Source organism: Lacerta agilis, chromosome 14 (genome assembly GCF_009819535.1).
Source record: "Lacerta agilis isolate rLacAgi1 chromosome 14, rLacAgi1.pri, whole genome shotgun sequence".
In the NCBI taxonomy this organism is placed as follows: Eukaryota; Metazoa; Chordata; class Lepidosauria; order Squamata; family Lacertidae; genus Lacerta; species Lacerta agilis.
The window spans coordinates 47,015,618-47,040,558 of NC_046325.1; the positions used below are offsets into that span (position 1 = coordinate 47,015,618).

Genomic DNA, 24,941 nt, shown 5'->3' on the forward strand with positions numbered 1-24,941 from the left:
AAAAACTTGTCCTGCTGCAGCGATTCATTCTACTCCTGTATGATGGAACATCACAGCTCAATAATGTCCACGATTGCCAATGTGCCTACTCTTTCAACAGCAGACACACAGATGCTACACACAAAACATGTAGCATTGCAAACCCAGATATGGAGCAGCTCTTAACATTATGTAGCTGGAAGCGGAAAGTACCGGTATCACATGGGGCTGGCTATCAACCAAATTGGATGACACAGCTAAATATGGCAGCCCACTTTTAGGAGCTTGCCATCTGCACGTCACAAGCAGTACAGCATTCACAATTTTTTGGTTGAGAATGACACTGTTCACAAAGCATGTAAGTACTGTGATCAATTTTAATAATTATTAGTTAATTATTGATTGATGTTAATGGAGTTCTTATTATCATTATCTTCAAATGTATGTTAAGTACATCCTTTCATATGCACTATTATGCAATATATATGCATTTTGCTCTACAAATGACACTATTTGAATAATAAATAATGCTAAAATAGATAAATTATGTTCTTGGATGATCAGCATTTACATATTCCTCTTGTCAGGTTTGGTTTATGAGTGACTGGCTAACTCACTCCAACTGAATTTTCAGGCAGAAAATGTCCTTGGCATAAACTGAATAGTTAGGTCAGGATTGGATTTACACCTATAAAAGTGTAACATGGCCTATACTGGTTCTCTGGGAAGTGGGTGGGTAGTATGAAATTTTGGATTCAAAAGGTATTTGTATTCTTTGAACTGAGACAAGAGATGCCTTGAAAAGAATCTTGAATCTTTAGTATTTTCAGCGCAGGTTTTCATAATCACTGAACTAGATTCCAAAAATTGGGATTGAGGACTCATTCCATCTCTCTGCAAATATGTTTTCCGGAGCGAGTCTGCAGGCTTGACACTTCAATTTGATGAACAACAGGGGGTTCTATGCCCATTTCATTATGTCACTGGTTTTTATGTGGTGTGACGTAAACCACCCACCTCCCTGTCTGCTTATGAACAACTTTGCAAAACACATTGACTGTTCAAACAAGGACATGGCCGTTTTGAAACAAGTTCTGAGATTTACTAGTTCCTGGTTGCAGCCAACCAATGCTTCTTGTGGGCCTGTATCCTTTGAGGTGAGTCCCACTGCCACAGGGCTGCCATTTGTGGTGACCAAGTTTGTCAGGGATGACAAGTTTCAATCCTTGGAAAACAACAACAAAACACTGTAGAGACAGCCATCGGTCTAGGGAGAGGTATAAATGATGTAGGAGATTTGATTCCCAAGCCTGAACCTTCTGTTCTCTCTCTGGTCAAGAAAACTTGAATCATCTCTTGATGGCCTGAACACCCAGAGGAGTTTTATGAGGTAGTTTGTTGCTTCCCCCAAGTCCAGGACCCCAGGAAACTTGCCCCCAAGTCAGAAAGTAAATATTAGCATGTATTCCTTGGAAACAATGCTTCAGACACAGGACTCTGCCACTGTCTGTTCCTGGATGCAAGCAAACAGGAACAGTCAGCCTCTAATGGGCATGCTGGGTTTTGTCTGGCATCAGGTGGAGCTCTAGTTCTTGAATTGTTTAAAGAAGACCCATAGAGAGTTGGACAAGCATCTCTGCACTCCTCTGCAAAGGGGCTTTGGTCTCAATCACTTGAATTTGGATGGGCTGTGCGACTACCATTTTGGATGCTTTGAGAAGTGAAAAAAAAAACTTTTGCAACTTGGAATTGTGCTCCATTTTGCTGTGAATAGCATTCTTTAGCTTCAGTAAGTCTAGCATCCAGTGGTTTATCACACACCTTTGCTCCAGCAAAAGTAATAGATGGATATGGGTATGTGAACTCAAATCTATTTCCTTAGCCACAATTATCCAAGTTACCCCACTGGTGACCTATGCTCTCAGTTCTTTAAGAGCATTACTGGTTCATGGTCATTACCATATTTTAGGCAACAATTGAGGAACACAGTACGTTGGCTGTTATGTTATTCCCCCCCCCCAGCCATGTCCTTAATGTTTTTTTTTCATTGTGTGACAAATGAAAACATTCTTTTTAAAAATTTTTTATTAAAAACCCTTTAAAAAAAACAACCAAGTTGGGGAACAAACATACCATGAATGCTGTGGAAACTGTTATCTTCCTCAATATATCTTTGAACTGTTTGGACTTCAGCTCCATTAGCCCATCTACCCAAAGGCAGCTCATGTAAAAAAAGTTGAGAAACATTGCCGCTGAGGCCTAAGAATTCTTTCAAAGAGCAGCTTCTACTCTCTTATCCCTTCTCCATCAACTGGAATAATGGCATTAGGTGAAAAATACTTGGCACTTCAGCTTCAAAGTTTGCCAGGGCTAATGGAGACTAGGGCTTCAATAGCTCAACATTTTACCTCCTTCCTGAAAAAACTCAACAACTTTGACCTGAACCCCCCAAAAGGGGGTAGATCACTGTCAGTTTTTAACTCTGTGAGCAGTCTCTTGGGAGTTGGCCACCCCTGTGCTAGGCATTGCCAAGGCAAGTACTATAGAATGAAGCAGCTTTCAAATGCAATTAATTATCTTCTTAAAGGCCAGTGAAACAGTGATGTAGGGCGGAAAATTTTCCACAATTTTTCAATTTGATTAAGTTCATTACTAACAAAGAAATAGATGCCAATTGCAAATCAGTATTAGGTAAGCTTTTCAAAGATTTTAGCTTTGTTTACTAAACGGAAGTAAAATAAACATGCTAAATTACTTCATTCTCATAAGACATCAGAATATTTTCCAATGCAAACTGAAAATATTCCTATGCAAATTACTCTTGTATAAGACTTTCCCCCAGAAAATCCACAACAGTGGTAGCAAGTCAGTAATGAAGTAGCCATGCACTTTCAGTCTGCTACAATGATTGCAGCATGTCAATCACTGAGGCGGCAGTAGGAAACTACAGCATGCAACACTGGAATTCACCACACAGAGAATTCATGCATTTACTACAAGGGCGATGAGCAAATCTGAAGATAAAACCCTGAACATAATCTTGCAATACCTTCTAGAAAATCAGAACAAGAAATAAGATGAAGAGTGGATCCAACCTCAATCGTCATTCCAGATTTTTATTTATTTATGAATTGCTTCCCAGAAACAATCCTGAAGTGATCTAACAATAAAAGCATCAACTATAAAAATAAATTCAAACTGCATAGGGTTTTGTACACCAGTACCAGCACTTTGCGGGGACGCGGGTGGCACTGTGGGTTAAACGATCAGAAGGTCGGCAGTTCAAATCGCCGCAACGGGGTGAGCTCCCGTTCCTTGGTCCCTGCTCCTGCCAACCTAGCACTTCGAAAGCACATCAAAAGTGCATGTAGATAAATAGGTACCGCTCCAGCGGGAAGGTAAACAGCGTTTCTGTGCGCTGCTCTGGTTTGCCAGAAGCGGCTTAGTCATGCTGGCCACATGACCTGGAAGCTGTACGCCGGCTCCCTCAGCCAATAAAGCGAGATGAGCGCTGCAATCCCAGATTCATCCGCGACTGTACCTAATGGTCAGAGGTCCCTTTACCTTTACCAGCACTTTGAGAAGGGACGTGGGTGGCACTGTGGTCTAAACCACTGAGCCTAGCACTTGTCGATCAGAAGGTTGGCGGTTCGTATCCCTGCGACAGGGTGCGCTCCTGTTGCTCAGTCCCAGCTCCTGCCAACCTAGCAGTTCGAAAGCACATCAAAAGTGCAAGTAGATAAATAGGTACTGCTCCGGCGGGAAGGTAAAGGGCATTTCCATGCGCTGCTCTGGTTTGCCAGAAGTGGCTTAGTCATGCTGGCCACATGACCCGGAAGCTGTACGCTGGCTCCCTCGGCCAGTAAAGCGAGATGAGCGCCGCAACCCCAGAGTCGTACGTGACTGGACCTAACTGTCAGGGGTCCCTTTACCAGCACTTTGAACTAAGCATGGCAGCTCACTGGACACTTTCAGCAGCGTTGTTAACATATTGGCAATATTCTGCCTCACTGAGCAGTGGGGCTGGGCAATGTCAGATTTTCAATGCATCAGGGCTGTTCAGCTGGGGGGCGGGAGCACTGTAAAGGATCCCCTACTCTGCTACCAGCTTGCATGAGCCACAATCTTAGAGGTCATGCAATTATACTCAAGAGAAGCAAAAATACGAGATGGGTGTGCGCGGTCCTGTGTACTGGATGTTAACAGCGTTGATCTTTCTCTAATCTGGGACTTCTGAAATGCAGAGTTAATCACTGAGTGAGGATAACCTCGTTGTGCCAGGGATGTGGATAGGTATCTAGAATGTGTGATGAAATCCCGTGGATTAGAAGAATTAAGTTTGAGTCTTAAAAATTGACCAAATGATAAATTGTTCCTTAGATAATATTGCATTATACATCCCATCATCCCAAACATCTAAGGAACAATTTACGATTTGGTCAGTTTTTTAAGGATTTCAGTGATTAACTCTGCATTTCAGAAGTCCCAGCTTGCATGAACCAGCAGTGGGATGGGGGCTCCGTTAACTGCTTGGCTGAGGGGAGAGGCAACCGCACAAGCCAGCAGTGGGGTGCGGACTCCGTGAAACTGCTTGGCTGGGGCCAATACAGCTAAAAGCTCATAGAACCAGACATTCAATTAATATTCAGTGGACTCTAGTTTGTTTTGTCCCAATCATACTATAATAAAAAAGTAGAATGATGATGATTTACTCTGTGCTTTAGTTTGCAGTGTTTATTTAACTTTGTTTATCTTAGATATTAGTCTAGACACAGCAAGTACTTTCTGGTTCGCATAGGAAAAGCTGTAAATGATTTCATATCACAATGCTCATTTGCAGGTATGGTAAGGTGGTTCTAAGTGTTTACCGAGATATTATAACAGAATAGTCAGTGTCATCAGAAAATGTAAAAGATGTACAAGGCACTGGGGGGGCAATGAAATTAAGAAGAAACACAAGGTGAAGCTTGATGATTTTGGATTGATTATTTAAAGCTGAAGCTCGATATTCAAAGATGAATAAAAATATTGTTGATTACTTAAAGACACCATCCATTCCTGTTTGCCACTGATACAGCAATTAGTTTACAAGCAACCCCCCTCCCATTCACGTGGGGGTTATGTTCCGAAGCACCGCGCCCATACGTGGAATTGTGTATATTTGAAACACCATTGGAAAAGCCTGCAAACACCCTCTGAACCTCTCAACATCCTTGAAAAACCCTTTAAAACACCAGCGGCACTTACCAGATGCCAAACTCCACCATGCTCCCTCTAAGGCTCCAACTCTCCACAGGCCTCAACCATTGGTGCAAGGGCTCCTGGGATAGCTGGGCGCTCTTTTCATGCCTTTTTTTTCTTTTCCCTTTCTCAGCTCTTTTAGGGCCGTTTTTAAAGTCATTTCCAGGTTTGGTGAAATGCACGTACGTGCGGTTGCACACATAACGAATGTGCATAAATGGAGGGGTGTCTGTACATGCAAACTGTATCATGATCTATGTCCACAGTGACGTTTCTGAGAAAGGTTTCTATTTTACCATTTTTAAAGAATATTTTTTTATTTTACAACAAACAAACATTATCAGGATAGTCTCCATATGACTAGACATGGTAGGTTAGAAAGCAAATTTCACCCACAACTGTTACAGCTTCTGAGACTGGCCAAGTACTACACAACTGGAAAGGCACCCTAACGTTTGTGGTTACCTTTACAATCTGTCTCAGCAGTTTTTTTCCATTAATGTAGCAAGCTCTCACCTGGCCTGCTGTTTCCCACCCTTTGAAAAGTGCAGAATGTGGCCCAGCAAGTCATCTAGAAGGAAGCTTCTCCATTACTAACGCCAAGGAGGTATGTATTTGACAACTCTTTTGGATGAGTTTATTACTGGGAGTCCCTCTTGGGGAAGGGAAAAAGAAGTTTGGTCTGTAGAGGGTCAGTTGACTATAGACAAAGCTTGGAACCCAAGTTCTCCAATTCAGTGGGGACTCCCACTGGCAGACATGTGCATGTGTATGATGATCCCAAAACCCGCTGGAACAAATTTTCGTGAACAACAAAGGGCTACAAAGGGAATCAGCAAAAGTCCCCTCCCTACCTGCAGCAGCATCCCATGACTTGAGTTCTGTTCAAAAGAACACTGTACCCTAACTGTGTAACTAGTACTGTTTGCAACCTAAAACCCAAACGGTGCAAATCACCTTCAGGACTGTACAATATTAAAGGGTTCTGTCCATTCATTACAGTGCATGAACGTATTTGTAATTGAAACAGGCAAAACCGGTTTGACTCTGCCCCCACTCCCCCAATATATCTGATGCTCTGGTTGAAAAGCAGGATAAAAATGTTTAAATAAATTTTATATATGAAAATATACACACACAGAGAGATGTACAAGTTTAAGAAGCAACTTTAAATACCTTACTGTCTAGCTTTAGAATGACTCTTCCAAGGCCCTTGATTGGTCGTGGCGCAAGAGCTTCTTGACGTTCTCTCACAAAATCTTCAAGGACATGCCACCAGACACTGCAGTGACTCACCAGAAATTTCACTACTCCAAAGTGGACCACAAGTTTTTTGACAACCCACACTGCAATATTAAAAGAAGACTTACTAAGAATACGGGGGAAATGAACGCAGCGATATTGCAGCAAGCTATGCTAAAATGGCTGGTACAATTCTTTTGCTGACATAGGCATTAAAATAATTTTGGCTGCCTGAAACAAAAACAAAATATGTGCTTCAGGTACATTAATAGCTAATAGCTTCATACTGATAGTAATACATATTCTGTAGTTACAAGAGCTAGAGTCAAATAGGTACACACACCACACCTCAACATTAAGTACTTTGAAGGCTCCTTGATTCTAATGAGAGATAAGCTCAGGCTTTAGATCTCTCCCACTTGAATCAACAGTCTTCAAAATGCTTGTTTTTGGGTGGGTGCCCAACTGGCATACTTATGCAACAAGGCACATGTTTAAATATGTTTTGGAGTCTCATAATACATGGAAAGACTCAGAGAAGCCTAAACCATAGTTTGAAACTAATGTGGTCTCTTGAAATTACTCATGGTGCCTATAATTTTCAATGTGAACTGCACACAGCTCAGTCTGATGCTGCTGGAAGCACAGTTTGGGAAAATCAAAATTATAAGACAAGTCAGTGGAGGAAGACCAACTTGTTGGGTACTTACTTTCCCCCCACGTAAGGGAGACTGACCAGGAATTTCTGAGGCACTTAAGTAACTAGCATAAAGATTAAATATATTCCGCTCATTATCACCAAAATCTAGCCTAGCTGTATGCTTTGGGGCTAAAATTATGTATACAAGACTTGAATTATATGACTGTTGTACTCTTAAGGAACAAATGACAAAGATTATGAGCACACACAGCAAAGTCTTCCCAGACAGGGGAGATAATTCCTTTGCCAACTTTTGAAGTATTCTTATACTGCAATAGGTAAATCAGATACATGTCACTGTGGCTTATAAATAGAAATCCATATATGAGCAAGTCACAACACGTTCAGCCTGATCTTTAGGCCTCAAGTGAGTTTCTTTTTCTTTATATTTTAAGTATTCTTTTTATTCCAATATCTTCCTTCCTCCTATGGGAGTCCAGAAGTATTCTAACTAATTTGATGATCATTTTGGAAAAATATTCAAGGCATCAACTGTCACATGATCACATGCAGTGTAGTCAATAGGGCTGGGCGGTATCTGGTTTTCAACACTGTGATATATCACCAGCCAAACATTGCGATATACCAATATATCATGATGTCTGAAATAAGGATAGAACTATGCAGAGGCAAACAGTAGGGCTTGATAGTATCTGGTTTTCAATTTCATGATATATCACCAGCTAAACACTCATTACTAAACTGGGAAACAATGGTCAACAGTTTCAGAACAAGCCAGGGTGTTATTAATTTCATTAACATGGTTTAAGACCCTGGTTGGTTCCAGTTCCCTGCTTATGTTCCATACAGTCCACACCAGCTCAACTAGTGCCTCTTACTACTTATACTCTGTAGCACAAATAAGTGACCTAACATGCTTGTGCATGTATTAGGAGGCAGAATCAAGAGGTCCACAGAAGATGCCTGCCCAGTTTCCTTAAATTCTCCTCTGTGCCACATCCCACAGGAATTCAGAAGATCCTCTGACCCATAATGGTGGCTTTTCAGGGAACACAAGGAGCTGCAGTATAGAGGAAAAGGTAGTAAAACTCCCTTGCACAGCCATTGCTTTGCTCTCCTAAGTCTTGATTCAGGCAACTGAAAGTTTTCTGTTTCCTTACAATTTGACAAACTCTCTTTTCTCCACCTTCACAACTGATCTGCACTTTGGAGACTTTGGTTGAAGGTTTCTCATCTAAATATTGTTTTACCTCACAATATAAGAAAATAGTGAATAACCTGCAACAGGTACTGGCAGCAGCTGTATTATCCAGAGATTCAACCATATCTGAACTATTACAATGGCCCATGCAAGCAGAACAAAGTAGATATCACTTGTTTTCTTCTTTTTAAGAAGTGTTCCAATCTCAGGTCTCTGTCTGCCACTCATAGTGGATGGAGAAGATGTGTCACTACTTTCTGTGGTTCCTGGAAGAAGAAAAAGTCAGCTATATAATACATTCAACAAGACTGGCAAGTTTTAACTTTAACTTGAATTTTGTGGCACTCTCTTCCAGTTGAGGTCAGACATTTTTACTGAAGTCTGATTCTATCATTTTAACAGATTCTTACGTTTTCTGTATTCAATTATTGCAACCACTTAAGAGATGGCTGCAGTTAAGTGATATATAAATTGTTTAAATAAATAGACAAACTGCTATTCAAAAGAACAGCAGTCATCAGAACTGTTTCTAGGATGCTTATAGCCTTGGGAAGCCATGTCCACCAGTCTCATGTAAACTCATACCAGCTACTACAAATTTAACACCACACTGTAATTTCCCAAAAGTCCTATGTATCCAGAACTAAAAAAGTTGAATCATACATTTCTGAAAAATAAAGAAGCGAAACTTAAAAATGAGAATTGCTTTCGAGTTTTCAGTTAAATATTTGCTTTCAGTGTACACAGAAATAACTTTTGCTGCAGTGTTTTAATCAAAGGCTTAATGCCTGGAATTCTCAAATCTCAAGGAAGCTTATATACAAATAATCCATTCATACGCCAAGGTTTGGCTAAGCGTGATTTGGTGTGATTTCTAAAGTCCAACTATGGTTTAGCACAATGTTTCAACTGAAACTAAGAATCAGATACTTGGTTTGACGGATGACTGTAAACCATTGACTTGTCTCCCGTTTGAATTTACAGAGCATAGCTGCAGCACTCTCAAATTTCCAACTATGTTCTGTGAAATTTTGAGAATAGTCCTTATTGTTTGCAGAGTGTATAAAAAACCAAGTTGACTTGACAGAATCTGACTTGCTAATGTAAGAATCACCACCTGCCCAGTGAACAGCTTATCCATAGATACTCAAGGCTTACTTGTGTGCCTTATCATCTGACAAACAGTTAAACTGTTATTTTTCAATTTGGCATTCAGCCATTATAATGCCACATTATCTTTCACTTACTTGACAGTTTAAAATACAAGTCACATATTTTGCACTTTATGCAGTAATCTTAAGGAACAAATGACAAAGCTGAAAGATGAATTACAGAACAAACAAGCAATAACAAAATAAGCATAGCTATACTGTAAACTGCCCTGCGATCCTTGGACAAAGAACAGTATATATATTTAATAAATTCAAAGAGCAAGCTTAAAGCATGCAAACATATTGAAAAATGTCTGGCATTCTTACAGAATATTCAGTCACCTGAGGATTGCGGTGAATGTTCCTCATTACTCGATTCAAATCCTGTAATTGATATTGCCATGGCTATTGTAGATGCTGCAATAGAAACCATCTGACCAGGAAGCTCTACCCCTATATAAAAAAAAATACTTATGAACGTCTGAAAGTAGTTCAAATGGTTTTTTTCTGTTCCCATTCAAGGACTGTCAACAGCTTCAGTCACACCAGAATAATCCTAGACAACATTCTTTTTCAGCAGCTACCACTCACTTAAGTTACTCTAGAACAGAAGTAAACAACCCATTGTTCTACAGATATGTTGGTCTACTGCTCTAATCATCCACCATTATTGGTGATGCTGGCTGGGGCTAATAGAGCTATTGTCCAACACATCTGAAGGGCTTAGCTATCTCTACTATGGAACTACAAGAAAAATAGAGTTTCTCACCTGAAGACTCTTTCCCACTCGGGTGCTCGTGCAACATACCCACTGTCATTAAGACAACTATAACCAAAAACACTGGAATCTTCCAAGAACCTGCTGCCGAAGCTGAAAAAAATGAGGTCCTATGAATAAAATTGACATCCTTTTTACTAAATAATATGCATAAACTAGTAAATGGAATGAACAGAACGATCAGGTAGGACCTTCGCTACCTGACAGATATTTGCAAAAACCTTATTATAGATGAAGTGAAAAGACTACATTTTGACTGGATATATTTACTTTGACACTACTACTTCTGAAAACACAAGTATTATTTCCAAAGGGAGACAACAAGAACTGTAATAAAATAACCACACTCTGGGCAGTTCATATAAGGGAAACCACCATTCATTCACAGAACAAAACCATGGTTTCCCATTACAACTGGATTCCAGGCATGGTTCAGATACAATGCAAAACCATGACCAAACCTTAATTTATAATCGCAATTTGCAAGGCCAGCATGAATCATTGTTTACTAGTGCATATTTGTGAATAAACCCTATTTATTTTCATTAAGTTTTAATTCAAGGTATTCTATAACGTATTTGATATGGGAAATCTTTTGTCTGGTTCACTGAAAATTGGTTTAAGTGTTGCTTGGGGCCTTAAATGACAACTGTGAAGAAGGGATGGTGTTGAATTCTCAGTATGCAAAATAGAAGGTAAGCATATGATGATTGGTCCTCTTCACCTACAGCCAGTAACTGAATCATTATCACACTTAATTGCATGCAAAGTATTATTGGTACAAGCTTGACATCTCTTTCAGAAATCTGTAGAAATAATTTACAGTCATACCTCGGGTTGCACTCGCTGTGGGTTGCGCGTTTTCAAGATACGAACGCACTGAACCTGGAAGTACTGGAATGGGTTACTTCCGGGTTTCGGCGCTTTGCGCATGCGCAGAAGCGCTAAATCACGCTTTGCGCATGCGCTGAAGCACCGAATTGTGTCACGCGTGTGTGCAGACGCAGCGGGTTGCAAACGCGCCTCCCAAATGGAATGCATTCGCAACCCGAGTGTCCACTGTATAGCCAAGTCCTGAAAAACAACAAATAAATGAAATAAATATTTTAATGAGGTTACTCACCCAAATGGAAGAGCAGTAGAATCCAGACAGGAACAGAGATTGTTCTCAAGTAACGTTCAGTGCTTGGGTTCCACTTGAATAATACAGTCAATAGATAGCCTGCTATCAAGGTCCATATCTTAACAGGAAATGGGAATAAAACAGCTATCAGTACTCACTCCTGGCAAACCCAAGCTAGCTGCCCAACTGGCAACTTTAATTATTAAGCAGAATAAAAACAGATTACATTAAAAGAAAAACAAGCACAGGCTTCCTTCAATCCAAATAGCTTTTTAAAGTCCCTAGCAGCCTTGTCTCTTTAAAAAAAAAAAAATCAAGGTACAACAAGAATGGAAAGGAAAAGATGTTCTGTGGTTTTAAATGATGAGCTATTCCATACATTAGGGCTGGGTGCTATATGGTTTTCAACATTGTGATATACAGATATATCACGACATCTGAAATAAGGATGGAACTATTTAGAGGCATTGGCTGGCTTCACGGTTTTTCCCACATTGTGATTTCTGCATAGCAGGCACATACACACCCATGATTCACGATATACCAGTATTGCCAGGTCAAAAAATATGAAACCGATATCATGATATGGACTTCAAACCAGTTTTGGATGATATATCAATATATTGCCCAGCCATACTACTTCTCCTCTTTGCATTTTATATGAGACTTATTGGCTGTGCCCGAGTGCTTACCTATAACTGAAGGTCTTACTTTAAGATGGTGCCACCTCTGGCCATCCCTGATATAGGCATAAATCCTATATAATCCAGTATTATATACTGGATTCAGCTTTTTTTTTTACTGTGCTTCCCTATGTTTTTTAGTTTAATGGGAACAAGTAGTCATTTTGAAGAACCAAAACCCAAGTACTGTTTTGTTAGTGATCGCTATTCATTGTGAAACAACATAAGGGAGTGAAATTAATGCCAGAGAGTCTTCAGGAACTCTCACAGAAGTTCCTGTTACAATTCCCAAAGTGTATCATGGTAACTAAGAAAAGGCAGGGAAAGCAACAAAGGACTTCACCAACACGAAAGTCTTGCTAAAAAGACTACAGTATACAAATACTAAGCACAGCAATATGACACTAACACATGTGCTAATCCTTCCTGATGGTAAAACCAATAGAAACGTTAACAGCACCTGCCATATGTCACTAGTGACAAGAATGCCCCCCCCAAAGAATGCCAAGTACTGCCAACCTTGATGTCAGAAGGGCAAATGCTTAAAGGATTTCACTCTTCAGCATGCTTCATAACTTTGGGTTTCCAATGACCTCTAATTACAAGAGTCAGACATATATTACAAAAACACAAACTGCATGTTGTTGTAAAATGTTTGTACCCCATAAGAAACAGAGATTTTACATGTGCAAAAGAGGAATGTACTGAAACGGTACACATATCTACAAGTCTTTATTTCAGGGCTAAGTGAATTGAGCAGTGATCTTATGCCATACTACACCTTCTGATCGGCAAACCCAAGAGGCTCAGTGGTTTAGACCACAGCACCACTTGCATCCCTTAGCAAAAAGGAAGCTTTTTTTAATTAAAAAAGCTTCCTTTTTAATATAGAGGAAAGCTATTTAGGGGAAACCAACAACATAAACACCACCAAAAAAAAAAAATCTTCCCCTCTTTTTTTCCACCTGTGCGGGTGAGTGTGAGGGAAGAAAGAAGTGCTTTCCAGTTCTTTGTTTGCCTTCTTTGATTGTCTAGACATGAGGGGCTCCTCCTGGATTGTTAGCAGGTTCTGCATAATTAGCTGAGCTCTGAGCGGAAAATACCTGGTGAAGCTGAAAAATTTTGCTGGTTTGTGTGAGGGCATATGTACTTTCTCATGGGTTAGGAGGGAGGGAGAGAGCAAAAACAGACTGAACACAAGAAACAAGGAGGACTCAGCCATAAAGCTGTTCGTGACTGTTCATCAGAGGGAGATGGTAACTTTGTCAATGGATAAACGGAGCATTAGAAGGGAGTAGGACTTGGGAAGGGAGATTAAAAGTTTGGCTTTGGACATACTGAAATGACCAAAAAGCATGTGATGATCAGAGTCAGCTGGAGATGCAGGACTGAAGAAAGGGAGATAAATAGGTAGATCTTTATTTCGGCTATAAGCCCACACAAACAGAAATAGCTCATAACATAAAAACACAGATACACATTTCTGGTACATAAAAAATATAGCTATAAATCACCACCACTAATTGGGGGCACAATCGAAGAAAGGGAGACAGTTCAGGAGTAGAAAGGTAGGGCTGGATGTCATCCATATGTGGCACAGAAAGCAGCGAGAGTTGATACCATCAACCAGAAATAGTGTGCTGAGGGCCAAAAGCAAATCCCAAGTGACTTCAGCAGAGAGAAAAAACCAAGGATGAGCATTTTCTGTGGTGACTACCTGACTCTGAAATGCTTTCCCCAGAGAGGCTCACCTGGCGCCATCATTACATGTCTTTGGACGCCAGGCAAAATCAGTCCTCTTTACCTAGGCCTATGACTATTAAATAATCTATGGTCTGTGAAAGTGTGGAAAGGGCTGTTATTACTATGATTATTTTACTATTAATCTGTCTGTCAGTGTGCTTTTTACTATGTACTGATGTATTGTGTTTCTAATGTTGTACACAACCCTGAGATCTTTTGATAAAGGGTGGTATATAAATTGAAAAAATAATAATACACTGAAAGAATGATTAACACCTCAATCCTAACCATGTTTACTCAAAAGTAAGTCCTACTGAATTAAGTGGGGCTTACTTCCAGATAAGTGAGGTTAGGACTCAGCCTAAACTGGTAGGGAAAAAACCGTATCAAGACAGAACCATAGAAACCTAGACGAAGGCATAAAAGGAACCAAGCAGGAGAGTGATAAACTGTATCAAAAACAGCATAAAGGTATATAATGAGGGCAGAACAGAGATTTTGTGAGTGTAGTTTCAATAGAATCCAGGGAGAACATATCAGACTGAAAAAAATCAAGTTCTGAGTTAGAAGGGGAGTCAAACACAATGGGAGTCTGGAGACAAAGGGCAGGAGAGAGAGAGAGGATACATCAAGGGATGGCTTTTTGAAAATAGGGGAGACAATAAACACGTTTGAACAGAAGAGGGAAGGGGGAAGAGGAGGGAGGGTTGCTTATGTGGTGGAAGGGGATCAAAAGGACAACTGGAAGCATCAGAGAATAGGGTAGTCAGCCCAGAATGCAGATGCTGTATTCTGCACATACAGTACTTAGAGGCACACTTTTTAAGGTTACCTCTTCCAGACTGATCTCTGTTAAATGCAAGTTCCAGAATGTAGCCACAGCTACATTCTGTCTAACCTTATCTGTGGACGCAGTTCCAAGTGGCTGCAATTAAATACTCAAGATGTGGGAGATCCCCCACAAAATTCCCCATTACATCACATCTCCTAGGTGCTGAAACTGGACATGTTCCAGTGCAGAGCCAACGCTCAATTAAAGCCCTGTGCACACTGCCCTGGGTCAATCTTTCCTGGGATCTGCACCTCTTGAAATTATCTTAGATATGTTTCAGTGACTGCAATTCATTATTCATTATATTCTATATTTATCCCAATACCTTCTGCCATACCTTTCCAGTTAACTATCAAATTGGCTGTGATTTATCACAAGAGCATGAAAGCTACACCTGCTGAAATTCCCTCTTTTCCATACCCATTAAAGCTCAAGGAGCCCATATTTTCTTCACCTAGCCACCCTACTTAAATTCTTGTTTGCTGCTTTATTTTGAGTTAGAGGTAGGGCTGGGCCAAAGCTGATTGAAAAAGAAAGAGCAACACAGGAAAGAAGACAAAATTATCCAGTGTTCAAGTTCCTACATTCCCCATAACTAACCACACAGCCTAATAGTTCAAAGACACATGCTTTCTAGGTAACCAGACATCCTGGGGAGTGAAGTCAAATGGGCCTTAGAAAGCACTGTTAATAATAAGGCAAGTAGAAGTGATGATATTCCAGCTGAACTATTTAAAATTTTAAAAGATGATGCTGTTAAGGTGTCAGCAAGTTTGGAAAACTCAGCAGTGGCCAGAGAATTGGAGAAGATCAGTCTACATCCCAATCCCAAAGAAGGGTAGTGCCAAAGAATGCTCCAACTACTACACAACTGAGCTCATTTCACATGCTAACAAGGTTATGCTTAAAATTCTACAAAGCAGGCTTAAGCAGTATGTGGACCGAGAACTCTCAGAAGTGCAAGCTGGATTTCAAAGGGGCAGAGGAACCAGAGACCAAATTGCAAACATGCGCTGGATTATGGAGAAAGCTATAGTTCCAGAAAAACATCTACTTCTGCTTCATTGACTACACAAAACCATTTGACTGTGTCGATCACAGCAAACTATGACAAGTTCTTAAAAGAAATGGGAGTGCCTAATCACCTCATCTGTCTCCTGAGAAATCTCTATGTGGGACAAGAAGTTAGAGCTGGATATGGAATAACTGATTGGTTCAAAATTGGGAAAGGAGTACCACAACGCTGTATATTGTCTCCCTGCTTATTTAACTTATATGCAGAATTCATCATGCGAAAGGCTGGACTGGATGAATCCCAAGCCGGAATTAAGACTGCTGGAAGAAATATCAACAACCTCAGATATGCTGATGACACAACCTTGATGGCAGAAAGTGAGGAGGAATTAAAGAACCTTTTAATGAGGGTGAAAGAGGAGAGCTAAAAATATGGTCTGAAGCTCAACATAAAAAAACAGTGTTCTCGAAGCGACTGGCATGAGTTTGGCCAAACTGCGGGAGACACTGGAGGATAGGGGTGCCTGGCGTGCTCTGGTCCATGGGGTCACAAAGAGTCGGACATGACTGAATGACTGAATAACAACAAAAGCTTCTTGGGAGAAAAGCAATGACAAACCTAGACAGCATCTTAAAAAACAGAGACATCACCTTGCCGACAAAGGTCTGTATAGTTAAAGCTCTGGTTTTCCCAGTAGTGATGTATGGAAGTGAGAGCTGGACCATAATGAAGGCTGATCGCCGAAGAATTGATGCTTTTGAATTATGGTGCTGGAGGAGACTCTTGAGAGTCCCATGGACTGCAAAAAGATCAAACCTATCCATCCTTAAAGAAATCAGCCCTGAGTGCTCACTGGAAGGGCAGATCCTGAAGTTGAGGCTCCAATATTTTGGGCACCTCATGAGAAGAGAAGACTCCCTGGAAAAGACTGAGGGCACAATGTTGGGAAAGATTGAGGGCACAAGGAGAAGGGGACGACAGAGGATGAGATGGTTGGACAGTGTTCTCGAAGCTACTAACATGAGTTTGGCCAAACTGCAGGAGGCAGTGGAGGATAGGGGTGCCTGGCGTGCTCTGCTCCATGGGGTCACGAAGAGTCGGAGACAACAAAACGACTAAACAACAATCATCTGGTTTAGTGGTCAGTTTTGCACCACCGTGTAGGTGTGAAGCATTCTCATTCCCCTCTCCTTTCTTCCTGGCGTAATCAGGTCTACCAAAGAGCAATCCAAAACCACCTTGCGGGAAGCCGCATCCTCTTGTCCTAACCGAGGGAGTGCATGTGTGTGGGCGGCGCGCGCGCTTTAGAGGGCTGCGATTAAAGGGCGGGGGAAAACCGCACCTGGGATGCGACCCGCGCGCTCTGCACATGCCCCGGAGGCTCTCTTTTCCCCCGCCCATAAGTCCCGCAGGCGCCACCCCTCGCCCGCCTCCCGCCACTCACCCAGAGGCTGCTGAAGCAATCCAGCCCGGCGCCGATGATCCCCGCGGCCTGGGCGAGCGCGGCGCGGGCTCCGAGCGAGGCTCCGAGCGCGTAGCATCCGTAGAGCGCCGGCCCGCCCGCGCCCAGCAGCACCAGGAGCCTCCTCCGGCGGAGCAGCTGCCTGCCCAGCGCCTCGGCGGCGGCGTTGGCGAAGCAGAGCGGCAGCAGCAGCGCGGCGGGCAGCACGGGCGCCCCGGAGCGGCGCAGGCGGCGCAGCCACGCCCGGCCCAGCGCCGTGAGGGAGCTCTTGAAGGGGTGCAGGAAGGTGCCGCACAGCGCGGCCCACAGCAGCGGCCGCAGGAAGGCCTCCAGGATGAAGTAGACCAGCACCGCGGCGCCGCAGCACAGCCCCGCCAGCACCAGGGCGCCCGTGTTGTAGAAGGCCTGCCGCAGCGGCTTCTCCAGGCGGGGCAGGGGCAGCGCGGCCGCCGGAGGAGGAGGCCGGCCAGGAGGGCCGGGGCTCGCCGCAGGCTCCGGGCTCGGCGAGCCGCCGCCGCCGCCGTCCCCGCTCTCGGCCATGGGAAAGGCGCCGGCGACGCCGGACGGCTGCTGAGGGGCCGCCTCAGAGGAAAGGGCCGCAGAGGGTGCTGGGGGGTGTAGTGTTTTCTTTTCTCCTCAGGTGGCTGCTTAGGCGGGAGCCTGCAGTGCTTGCTGGGAGACGTAGTTCTTTTTCTTCTCAGGGCGTGGCTTTGGCTGGAGCCCGCGGGGGATGCTGGGAGATGTAGTTCTTTTCATTCTCCCAGGTTGTGGCATGGTTTTGAGGGGTCCTGGGAAATGCAGTCTTGGCAGGGGAGCCTGGGTTCCCATTCACACTAACAGGCGTTCCCTTTTGTGCTTGTCCCCACCTTCTGATTTGTTGCTTTTATTATGCCAATTACGCGCAGGCAGAGCATGCCTGCAGATAGCTGTGCCATCTTTTAAAAAAAACAACTTGCTTTTTTTAAAAAAACAACACATTCATAGAAAATTTGAAGGACCCAAGAGGGTCATTTAGTCCAGTGTTTTTCAACCTTTTTTGGGCAAAGGCACACTTGTTTCATGAAAAAAATCACGAGGCACACCACCATTAGAAAATGTTAAAAATTTTAACTCTGTGCCTATATTGACTATATATAAAGTAATTCTCTTGAATTTTTCAATTTTTCCCACGGCACACCAGGCAACATCTCGCGGCACACTAGTGTGCCGTGGAACAGTGGTTGAAAAACACTGATTTAGTCCAACCAAAGAATCCTTTGCCCAACATGGGGCTCGAACCCACGACCCTGAGTCTAAGAGTCTCATGCTCTACTGACTGATATAGCTACACTATTCTCTTCTGTAGCTCATTGGAAACGCTTATGAGCATAGGCAGAAAAGAAATGACTATTGAGAAAGTAGGGGGTGTGAAAAGTGCAGTTAGTAGAAATTGGCAGTTGATGCACCCAGCCAGAAGCACTGAAATAAATGCTCTGCAGCACCAAGTGAGGGTTTGTAGCCTGGTTATCAAATCAACCTGAATATATATGTGATAAGCATCATATTTGGTGTTGGGGGTGAAATTACATGGACTACACAAATTAAATGGCAATGCAAACAGCTGCATACTCGCTGTATAAGGACAAGCCTTTAGAGAAGGTTCTGAAAGATTTTAAAAATCATGTTATAAGAAGTTTATATAGTGTGTAGACCTGATATAAACACTTATTTGAAAGAAAAAAAACAGCTTGTGGTTATCCCCAATAGAGACATGCATGCAAAAGAAATTGATTATGGAAGCGGAATGGGTTACAAATAGAGAAATACTGAGGTTCTCTGGAGATGGTTGTGAGTTAAAAAAACAAGAAGTCCTGAAGTGGGTGATGGAATGACTCCAATATCAAGTTAAAGAACTATTTAAGAAAGATAGGGTATTTGGTTTAATAGACCAAATATCTGAATTTGAATTAACACTGTTAGAAGGTAAAGAGAAACTGATTTCAAAAAATGTGTAAAATGCTATTAGAATCGGAAATGAAAGACGAATTGGTTAAGTCTGCAATGATATACTGGATTAAATGTTTGGGACACAATGTTGATATGGCTGCATGGGAAAAGTTGTGGAAATTAAATACGAAATTTACTGCCTGTTACACATTAAAGGAAAACTATTTGAAAGTGATATACAAATGGTGCTTAACAAGTAATAAACTGGCCAAGATGTACAAAACTGTATCAAATAAATATTGGAAATGCAAGCAGTCATATGTGGTGAACGTAAAAAAGCAGCAGGCTTTTGGGAAATGATACACATTGAATTGAAAAAGATGTTTAAAATAGTCACCCCCCAAAATGCCCCAGAATTATTCTTTTGGGAATAATAGGGGCAGAGCTCCAAAAAAAGTTAAAATTGTAGCCAGAATTCTGTATGAGCAGAAATGGAATCAGAATAGGGAGAACCTTTTATTTGCATCAGCCATTAGCCATAACAATGAAATAAAACGTATTATTATTATTATATATTCATTGAATTTATATAACACCCTATATCCAGAGGTCTACAATGTACTGAAGATAGATGTAACAATTTAACTACAGTATACGAAATACATTTTGGGGGTTTATATCAATAATCAAATAATAGATTTTTTTCTAATTACCCCTGCTAATTTTGTTGCAGTTTTTGCTGCTAGGACACAGCAATGGTTGAGTGACCTAGTATGGGTAGTAGAAGAAGGGTAATAACCTTACTCCTCAAATCTTTATAAAGGGACCAAGCCAGAAGCACATGAGCTACTGATTGAATACTGCCATCTCCACATGGGCATAAATGTTTTTCCAGTGGAAATTTTTGAAATCTACTCTCAAGTACAGCTGAAGGCAGTATATTTAATATTGCGTAAGTGAAAGCGCGCCAGTATTTTGGAATTGTTAAAATTTGCAAATAGGGTGCCAACGTATCAAAACGACCAGGTGGAAAATAATCATACCATGGACAAAATTTCCTTATTGTGGCCATATTATTCTGTCACTATATATCATATATAGGCTCTTTCTGATTAAATTATTTGCTTTACTGAAGCTCTGTATTAATAACTCTTGTGGTGATAAACCAGAAAAGTAGTCCAAGAGCTCTCATGACAATCTTGCGATACTAAGGGTAGTAGACCAGTGGGGTTTAAATTTAGCCAAAGCCAATAATTAAATGTCCTACACCAAATCTGTCATTCAGCAGAGGGGAGATTTGACTCCAAGCACAAAGAAGCATTTGGAACACAGGATGGAACAGAAAAAAATTGCCTTAGGAACTTAGATTGAACAGCAGCTGTAGATCCAGGGTCCAAATCTGAGCCCCATACAATAACTGTGCTAGGGGTTTAGCTTGAAACACTCAAGGGCTGGCGGTATGTGATTGCCACCTTTTGTATGGAAAAGAGTGGGCTTTAAAACTATTGGACTATATGGAGATGGCGAAATTGACAGCAAAAATGAGAGACCAAAAAGACAAAATGTTTGTGGAAGAATGGAGACTCTCTGAGAAAATATTATAGTCAAATGAAATCGCAGGCAGGGCTGGAAATATAAGCAAAGGAATGAAGGGATGTAATGTAGGATATATGTTATCTGTTTAAGGCAGTTGATAAAGGATTTGTAGATAAACATCATGGAGGTTGATGGGAAGTCAAATGTAAAAGAATAGTGTATTGAAACTGAATTGAAGTTGTTAAATTGTATGAAAACCAATAAAAATATATTGGGTGGGAAAGGGAGGTTTTGAACTGCATTATCAGCTTTGAAACTTCAAAGTGATTTCTGCTGGCTGGGATCTTGATCTGTTGTTCCCATTGGCTGCAGCAGCAGAGACCAAAAGTGAGTAGGTACACATCCTTTCTGTTAACAGCTGCTGGTCAGACTTGCAATCTGCTCAGTTATTGCAAATAATATTGCAACTTGCTCAGTTGCTTTGGGAGGTGTCACCAGACTGCTGCTGCTGCCACCTGCTGAAACAGTGTATAGCCTACTGCATTGCTCCAATGTTTGCGCTTTAGTAGGTTGAGCAAGAGACCCAACTCACGGCCTTCATCCTTGGATTAACCCTAAGATTTAAAGAACATGGACTAAAGAAGTGTGCATGCACACAAAAAGCTCATACCAAGAACAAACTTAGTTGGTCTCTAAGGTGCTACTGGAAGGAATTTTTTATTTTGTTTTGACTATGGCAGACCAACACGGCTACCTACCTGTAACTGGAACTATGGATTGAAGAAGGAAGATGGGCAATAACCAGGGAGATGGAACAGCTGTCCTAGAAACGCCAACCTAGTGTACCCTTGGGATCTTTTCAGTGCCACATGAATACCTTTCTGTTCCAGCCAGGTCTTTTGAACACTTTATGTAGCCTGGCACCTTAATTTTTTCTGTATTTGGTATATCTGGTTACAGGTGGGTAGCCGTGTTGGTCTGCCATAGTCAAAACAAAATAAAATAAAAAAATATTTCCAGTAGCACCTTAGAGACCAACTAAGTTTCTTCTTGGTATGAGCTTTCGTGTGCATGCACACTTCTTCAGATACACTGAGATGGAAGTCACCAGACCCTTAAATTTAGTGAGGGAGTGGGGAGGGGTATTACTCAGAAGGGTGGTGGGAATGGGTGATCAGCTGGTAGGTGTGGAAAACCTGTTGACGACACACATGAAATGCACACGAAAGCTCATACCAAGAACAAACTTAGTTGGTCTCTAAGGTGCTACTGGAAATAATTTTTTATTTTATTTTGTTTTGGTTTATCTGTACACTTTACATTTGTCCCTATTGAAAGTAACAAAATGAATTTTGGTAAGAAAAGTGTAAGGTTAGCCAGGAATAACCAGCTGCATAAATATAAAATGTGGGGGGGGGGGCACTTGGAGTGCTAGTAGTACGTGTGAAATAAATCTAGGGGTCTTAACATGAGAAAACAGCGTGATGCAGCAGGGGACGCTGCCGGGCCACGGCGAGCTGTCAGCGATTGGGGCGGAGCGCGCCCCTCGGGCAGGGGAAGGAAGGGGCCGAGCCGCAGCCGGTGCTGGTGGAGGCGAGAAGGATGGTGGCCGAGGCGGCGGAGCTTGGGCACGAGCGCCGGCGGCGGCCCCGGCAGCAGCAGCAGGTCTGATCCCAGTCCTCACGCGTCCTGATCTGAGCCCCCCAGGCCAAAAACTATAACGCTGTTGCCACTCAACGCTCTAGAGATGAACGAGGAAGCCACAGAGGTCTCTGAGAACCACCACCACCCGAAGGTTTTCCTGCCCAAGAAGCTGGTGGACTGCATCCCCCAAGTGTCCCGCCTTGCCCAAGGAGCGTCTGCGCTGGAACACCAGCGAGGAGATCGCTTCCTACTTGATCACCTTGGAGAAACACGAAGAGTGGCTCTCGTCGTGTTCCCCCCAAGACCAGACCCCAGAACGGCTCCATCATCATCCTGTACAACCGCAAGGAGGTGAAATGCCGGAAGGACGGCTATTGCTGGAAGAAGCGGAGAGACGGCAAGACCACCCGCGAGGACCGACCACATGAAGCTGAAAGTGAAAGGCGCCGAGTGTCTCTCCGGCTGCTACGTCCACTCGCCCGTCGTCCCTACATTCCACCGGCGCTGCTATTGGCTGCTGCAGAATCCGGATCTTGTGCTGGTGCATTACCTGAACGTTCCGGCCATTGAGGGTTGCGGGGAGATCCTGTGCTCCATCGACAGCGACCGCGAGGAGTGGCTGAAGCGGTCGAAGGAAGAGCTGGTTGGCCAGTTGAGGCCGATGTTTCACGGCAGGCATGTCCAACAGGTAGATCGTGATCTACTGGTAGATCACTTGATGTCTGTGGTAGATCACTGGCTCCCCCCCAAAAAAGCTCAGCCACTTTGGCTCCCCTAAAAAAGCTCTACATCTTTGCCCTGAAGCCCCCAAAACAGGGCTTTCCTTCCTAAAAAAAAGCTCAACTTTGACCCCAAACCCCCAAAACATGGATGGCTTTCCTTCCTAAAAAAAGCTCAAGAACCTCAACCTGAACCCCCCAAAAGGGGGTAGATCACTGCCAGTTTTAAACTCTGTGAGTAGATCGCAGTCTCTTGGAAGTTGGCCACCCCTGTTTCACGGGATCAAGTGGACTTGCGGCAACGGAAACGGCACGGCCGGCTCCTCCATTGAGCAGCTGGTGCAGCAGATCCTGGAGAGCCACCAGGCCAAGCCCCCTCCCCGGACTCACGCCTGCCTCTGCAGCCCCGGCCATGTCCCCCACCCCCACCGATGCAGCAGCACGAAGCACCGGATCATCTCCCCGAAGGTGGAGGTCCGCCCGTCCCCCTACCCCGCCCTGACCGAGGTCCGGAACATTGCTGGCGGCCCCGAGGTGAAGGCTGAGACGGAGGCGGCCAAGTCGTCCGGACCTGATGGCAAAGAAGCCAAGCTGACCAAAGCCGCCGCCTCCTCCCCTGGCATGGCCGAGGCCTCCCCGGACCCCACGCAGTCCTCGCCTGGCCTGGCACACCCAAAGAGCTTCCCCAAGCAGGAGCTGCCGGCCGTCACCCTCTCGGTTGGCCTCCCTGGCAGCACCATCCTGGTCATGACTGGGCTGAGCGGGGCTGAGAAGCCGCTGGCGCTGACCCCCAGCCAGCACCTGGTGTCCGGGGAGCCGGCTGCCCTTGCGCCCCCACTCGGCTTGGCCCTCTTGCCCGTCCCGGGTCTGGTCCTCCAGGCTTTCCCCCCTGAGCCTTCAGGGGCAGAGTGGATCCAGAAGGATCCCGAGCTGTGAAACTGCTCCTTCAGTGGGAGGGCAACCCCATCGAGTGTAGGCTGGGCTGACTCGCGGCTGCGAATGACCGGGCAAGGCAAGAGTTAGATAATGAAGTTAGGACTGCAAGAGGGAGAAGTTAGCCTTTTAAAACTTCATCCAGAGAGGTCATCGCACCAGATCTGCAGGAAGTCCTGCTGCTGCTACTGTATTTAGCAGGGTGTGGAAGTGATAAAACAGCATTTTGGGAAAGTGTAAATAAGAAGCTGTAGGCAAATGTTACCAACAGGTGGCAGAGAGAAACTGAATTGAGAGATGTGGAGGTATTTACAGTACAGGAATCAGAATAATCATCAATAACCCCTGTTTTTCTCCTGGAGGCTAAGAATAGCCCCTCGTTTTGTATAAAGGTTGCTGTTGTGTTTTTGAGATGCTGGAAAAATCTGTGAAATGTCTTGCTCTCTGAAATGGTTTCCTTACTGAGGATTTTTCAATTCAGCGTTACTTCTGCACAGCCTTGAGATCTGCAGTCTATGTTGCATACATCAGATGGTGTAGAAATGCAGAATAATTCGGCCAAAAAGCAAGGGGGGAGAGATGTTAGGGTCTAGAAGAACAGCCTAACAATCTTGAGAAGAGGAAGTTGGGTGCAAGACACAAGGGCTGCAACAGAGCGACAAAGAAAGGAAGGAAGGAAGAAGGGAAGGGAGGCATGGAATACCAAGCTTCTTTGAAAAAGAAAAGAAAAATCCACTGCTTGTGAAGGGGACTTTTTCAGTGACATATTACTCAGTGGAGGCTGGTCTCCTAGGGCAAATGGGGCACCAGCCACCATGGTGTACCTCAGAACCAGGAGTGCCAGCTTGGCACCACGACCATGGGTACCTGGGGCCATGGGTGCCATGCAGCATGCATGGCCCTGAAATTTGTGGGTGCCTAGCCCCTTCATGGGGAATTTGTGGGTGCTCGGGCACCCAGGGCCCCAGAGAGTTGGCACCTATGCTCAGAACATATCAAATGGGGTGCTGCTGTCTCAGTGATGGTCTAGGGCAGTGGTTCTCTTTTCATCTTCTTCTCTGGGCCACACTTT

General features: G+C 43.4%; 2 protein-coding genes across 3 annotated transcripts in view; one reads left to right on the plus strand and one right to left on the minus strand.

Annotated features, from left to right (window-relative positions):
* The window catches only part of TMEM245 (transmembrane protein 245), a 47,503-nt gene extending 29,793 nt beyond the window's left edge, over window positions 1–17,710 (minus strand). Inside the window, exons 1-6 of one of the 2 annotated variants that reach the window (XM_033168946.1) lie at window positions 17,094–17,710; window positions 11,377–11,494; window positions 10,245–10,346; window positions 9,818–9,928; window positions 8,402–8,590; window positions 6,397–6,566 (exon numbers count right to left, since the gene is read on the minus strand). In XM_033168946.1, coding sequence (XP_033024837.1) covers window positions 6,397–6,566; window positions 8,402–8,590; window positions 9,818–9,928; window positions 10,245–10,346; window positions 11,377–11,494; window positions 17,094–17,651 — 1,248 coding nt within the window. In that variant the 5' untranslated portion in view covers window positions 17,652–17,710. The remainder of the gene's footprint in view (window positions 1–6,396; window positions 6,567–8,401; window positions 8,591–9,817; window positions 9,929–10,244; window positions 10,347–11,376; window positions 11,495–17,093) is intronic. The other variant, XM_033168944.1, reaches the window with a different exon arrangement.
* Window positions 17,711–22,187: 4,477 nt separating this feature from the next.
* On the plus strand, window positions 22,188–22,802 carry LOC117058911 (calmodulin-binding transcription activator 2-like). Its single transcript, XM_033170325.1, is given in 3 exon segments — window positions 22,188–22,401; window positions 22,403–22,513; window positions 22,515–22,802. Coding segments are annotated over 3 exon segments (465 nt in total). The 5' UTR covers window positions 22,188–22,320; the 3' UTR covers window positions 22,788–22,802.
* Window positions 22,803–24,941: the final 2,139 nt, after the last annotated feature.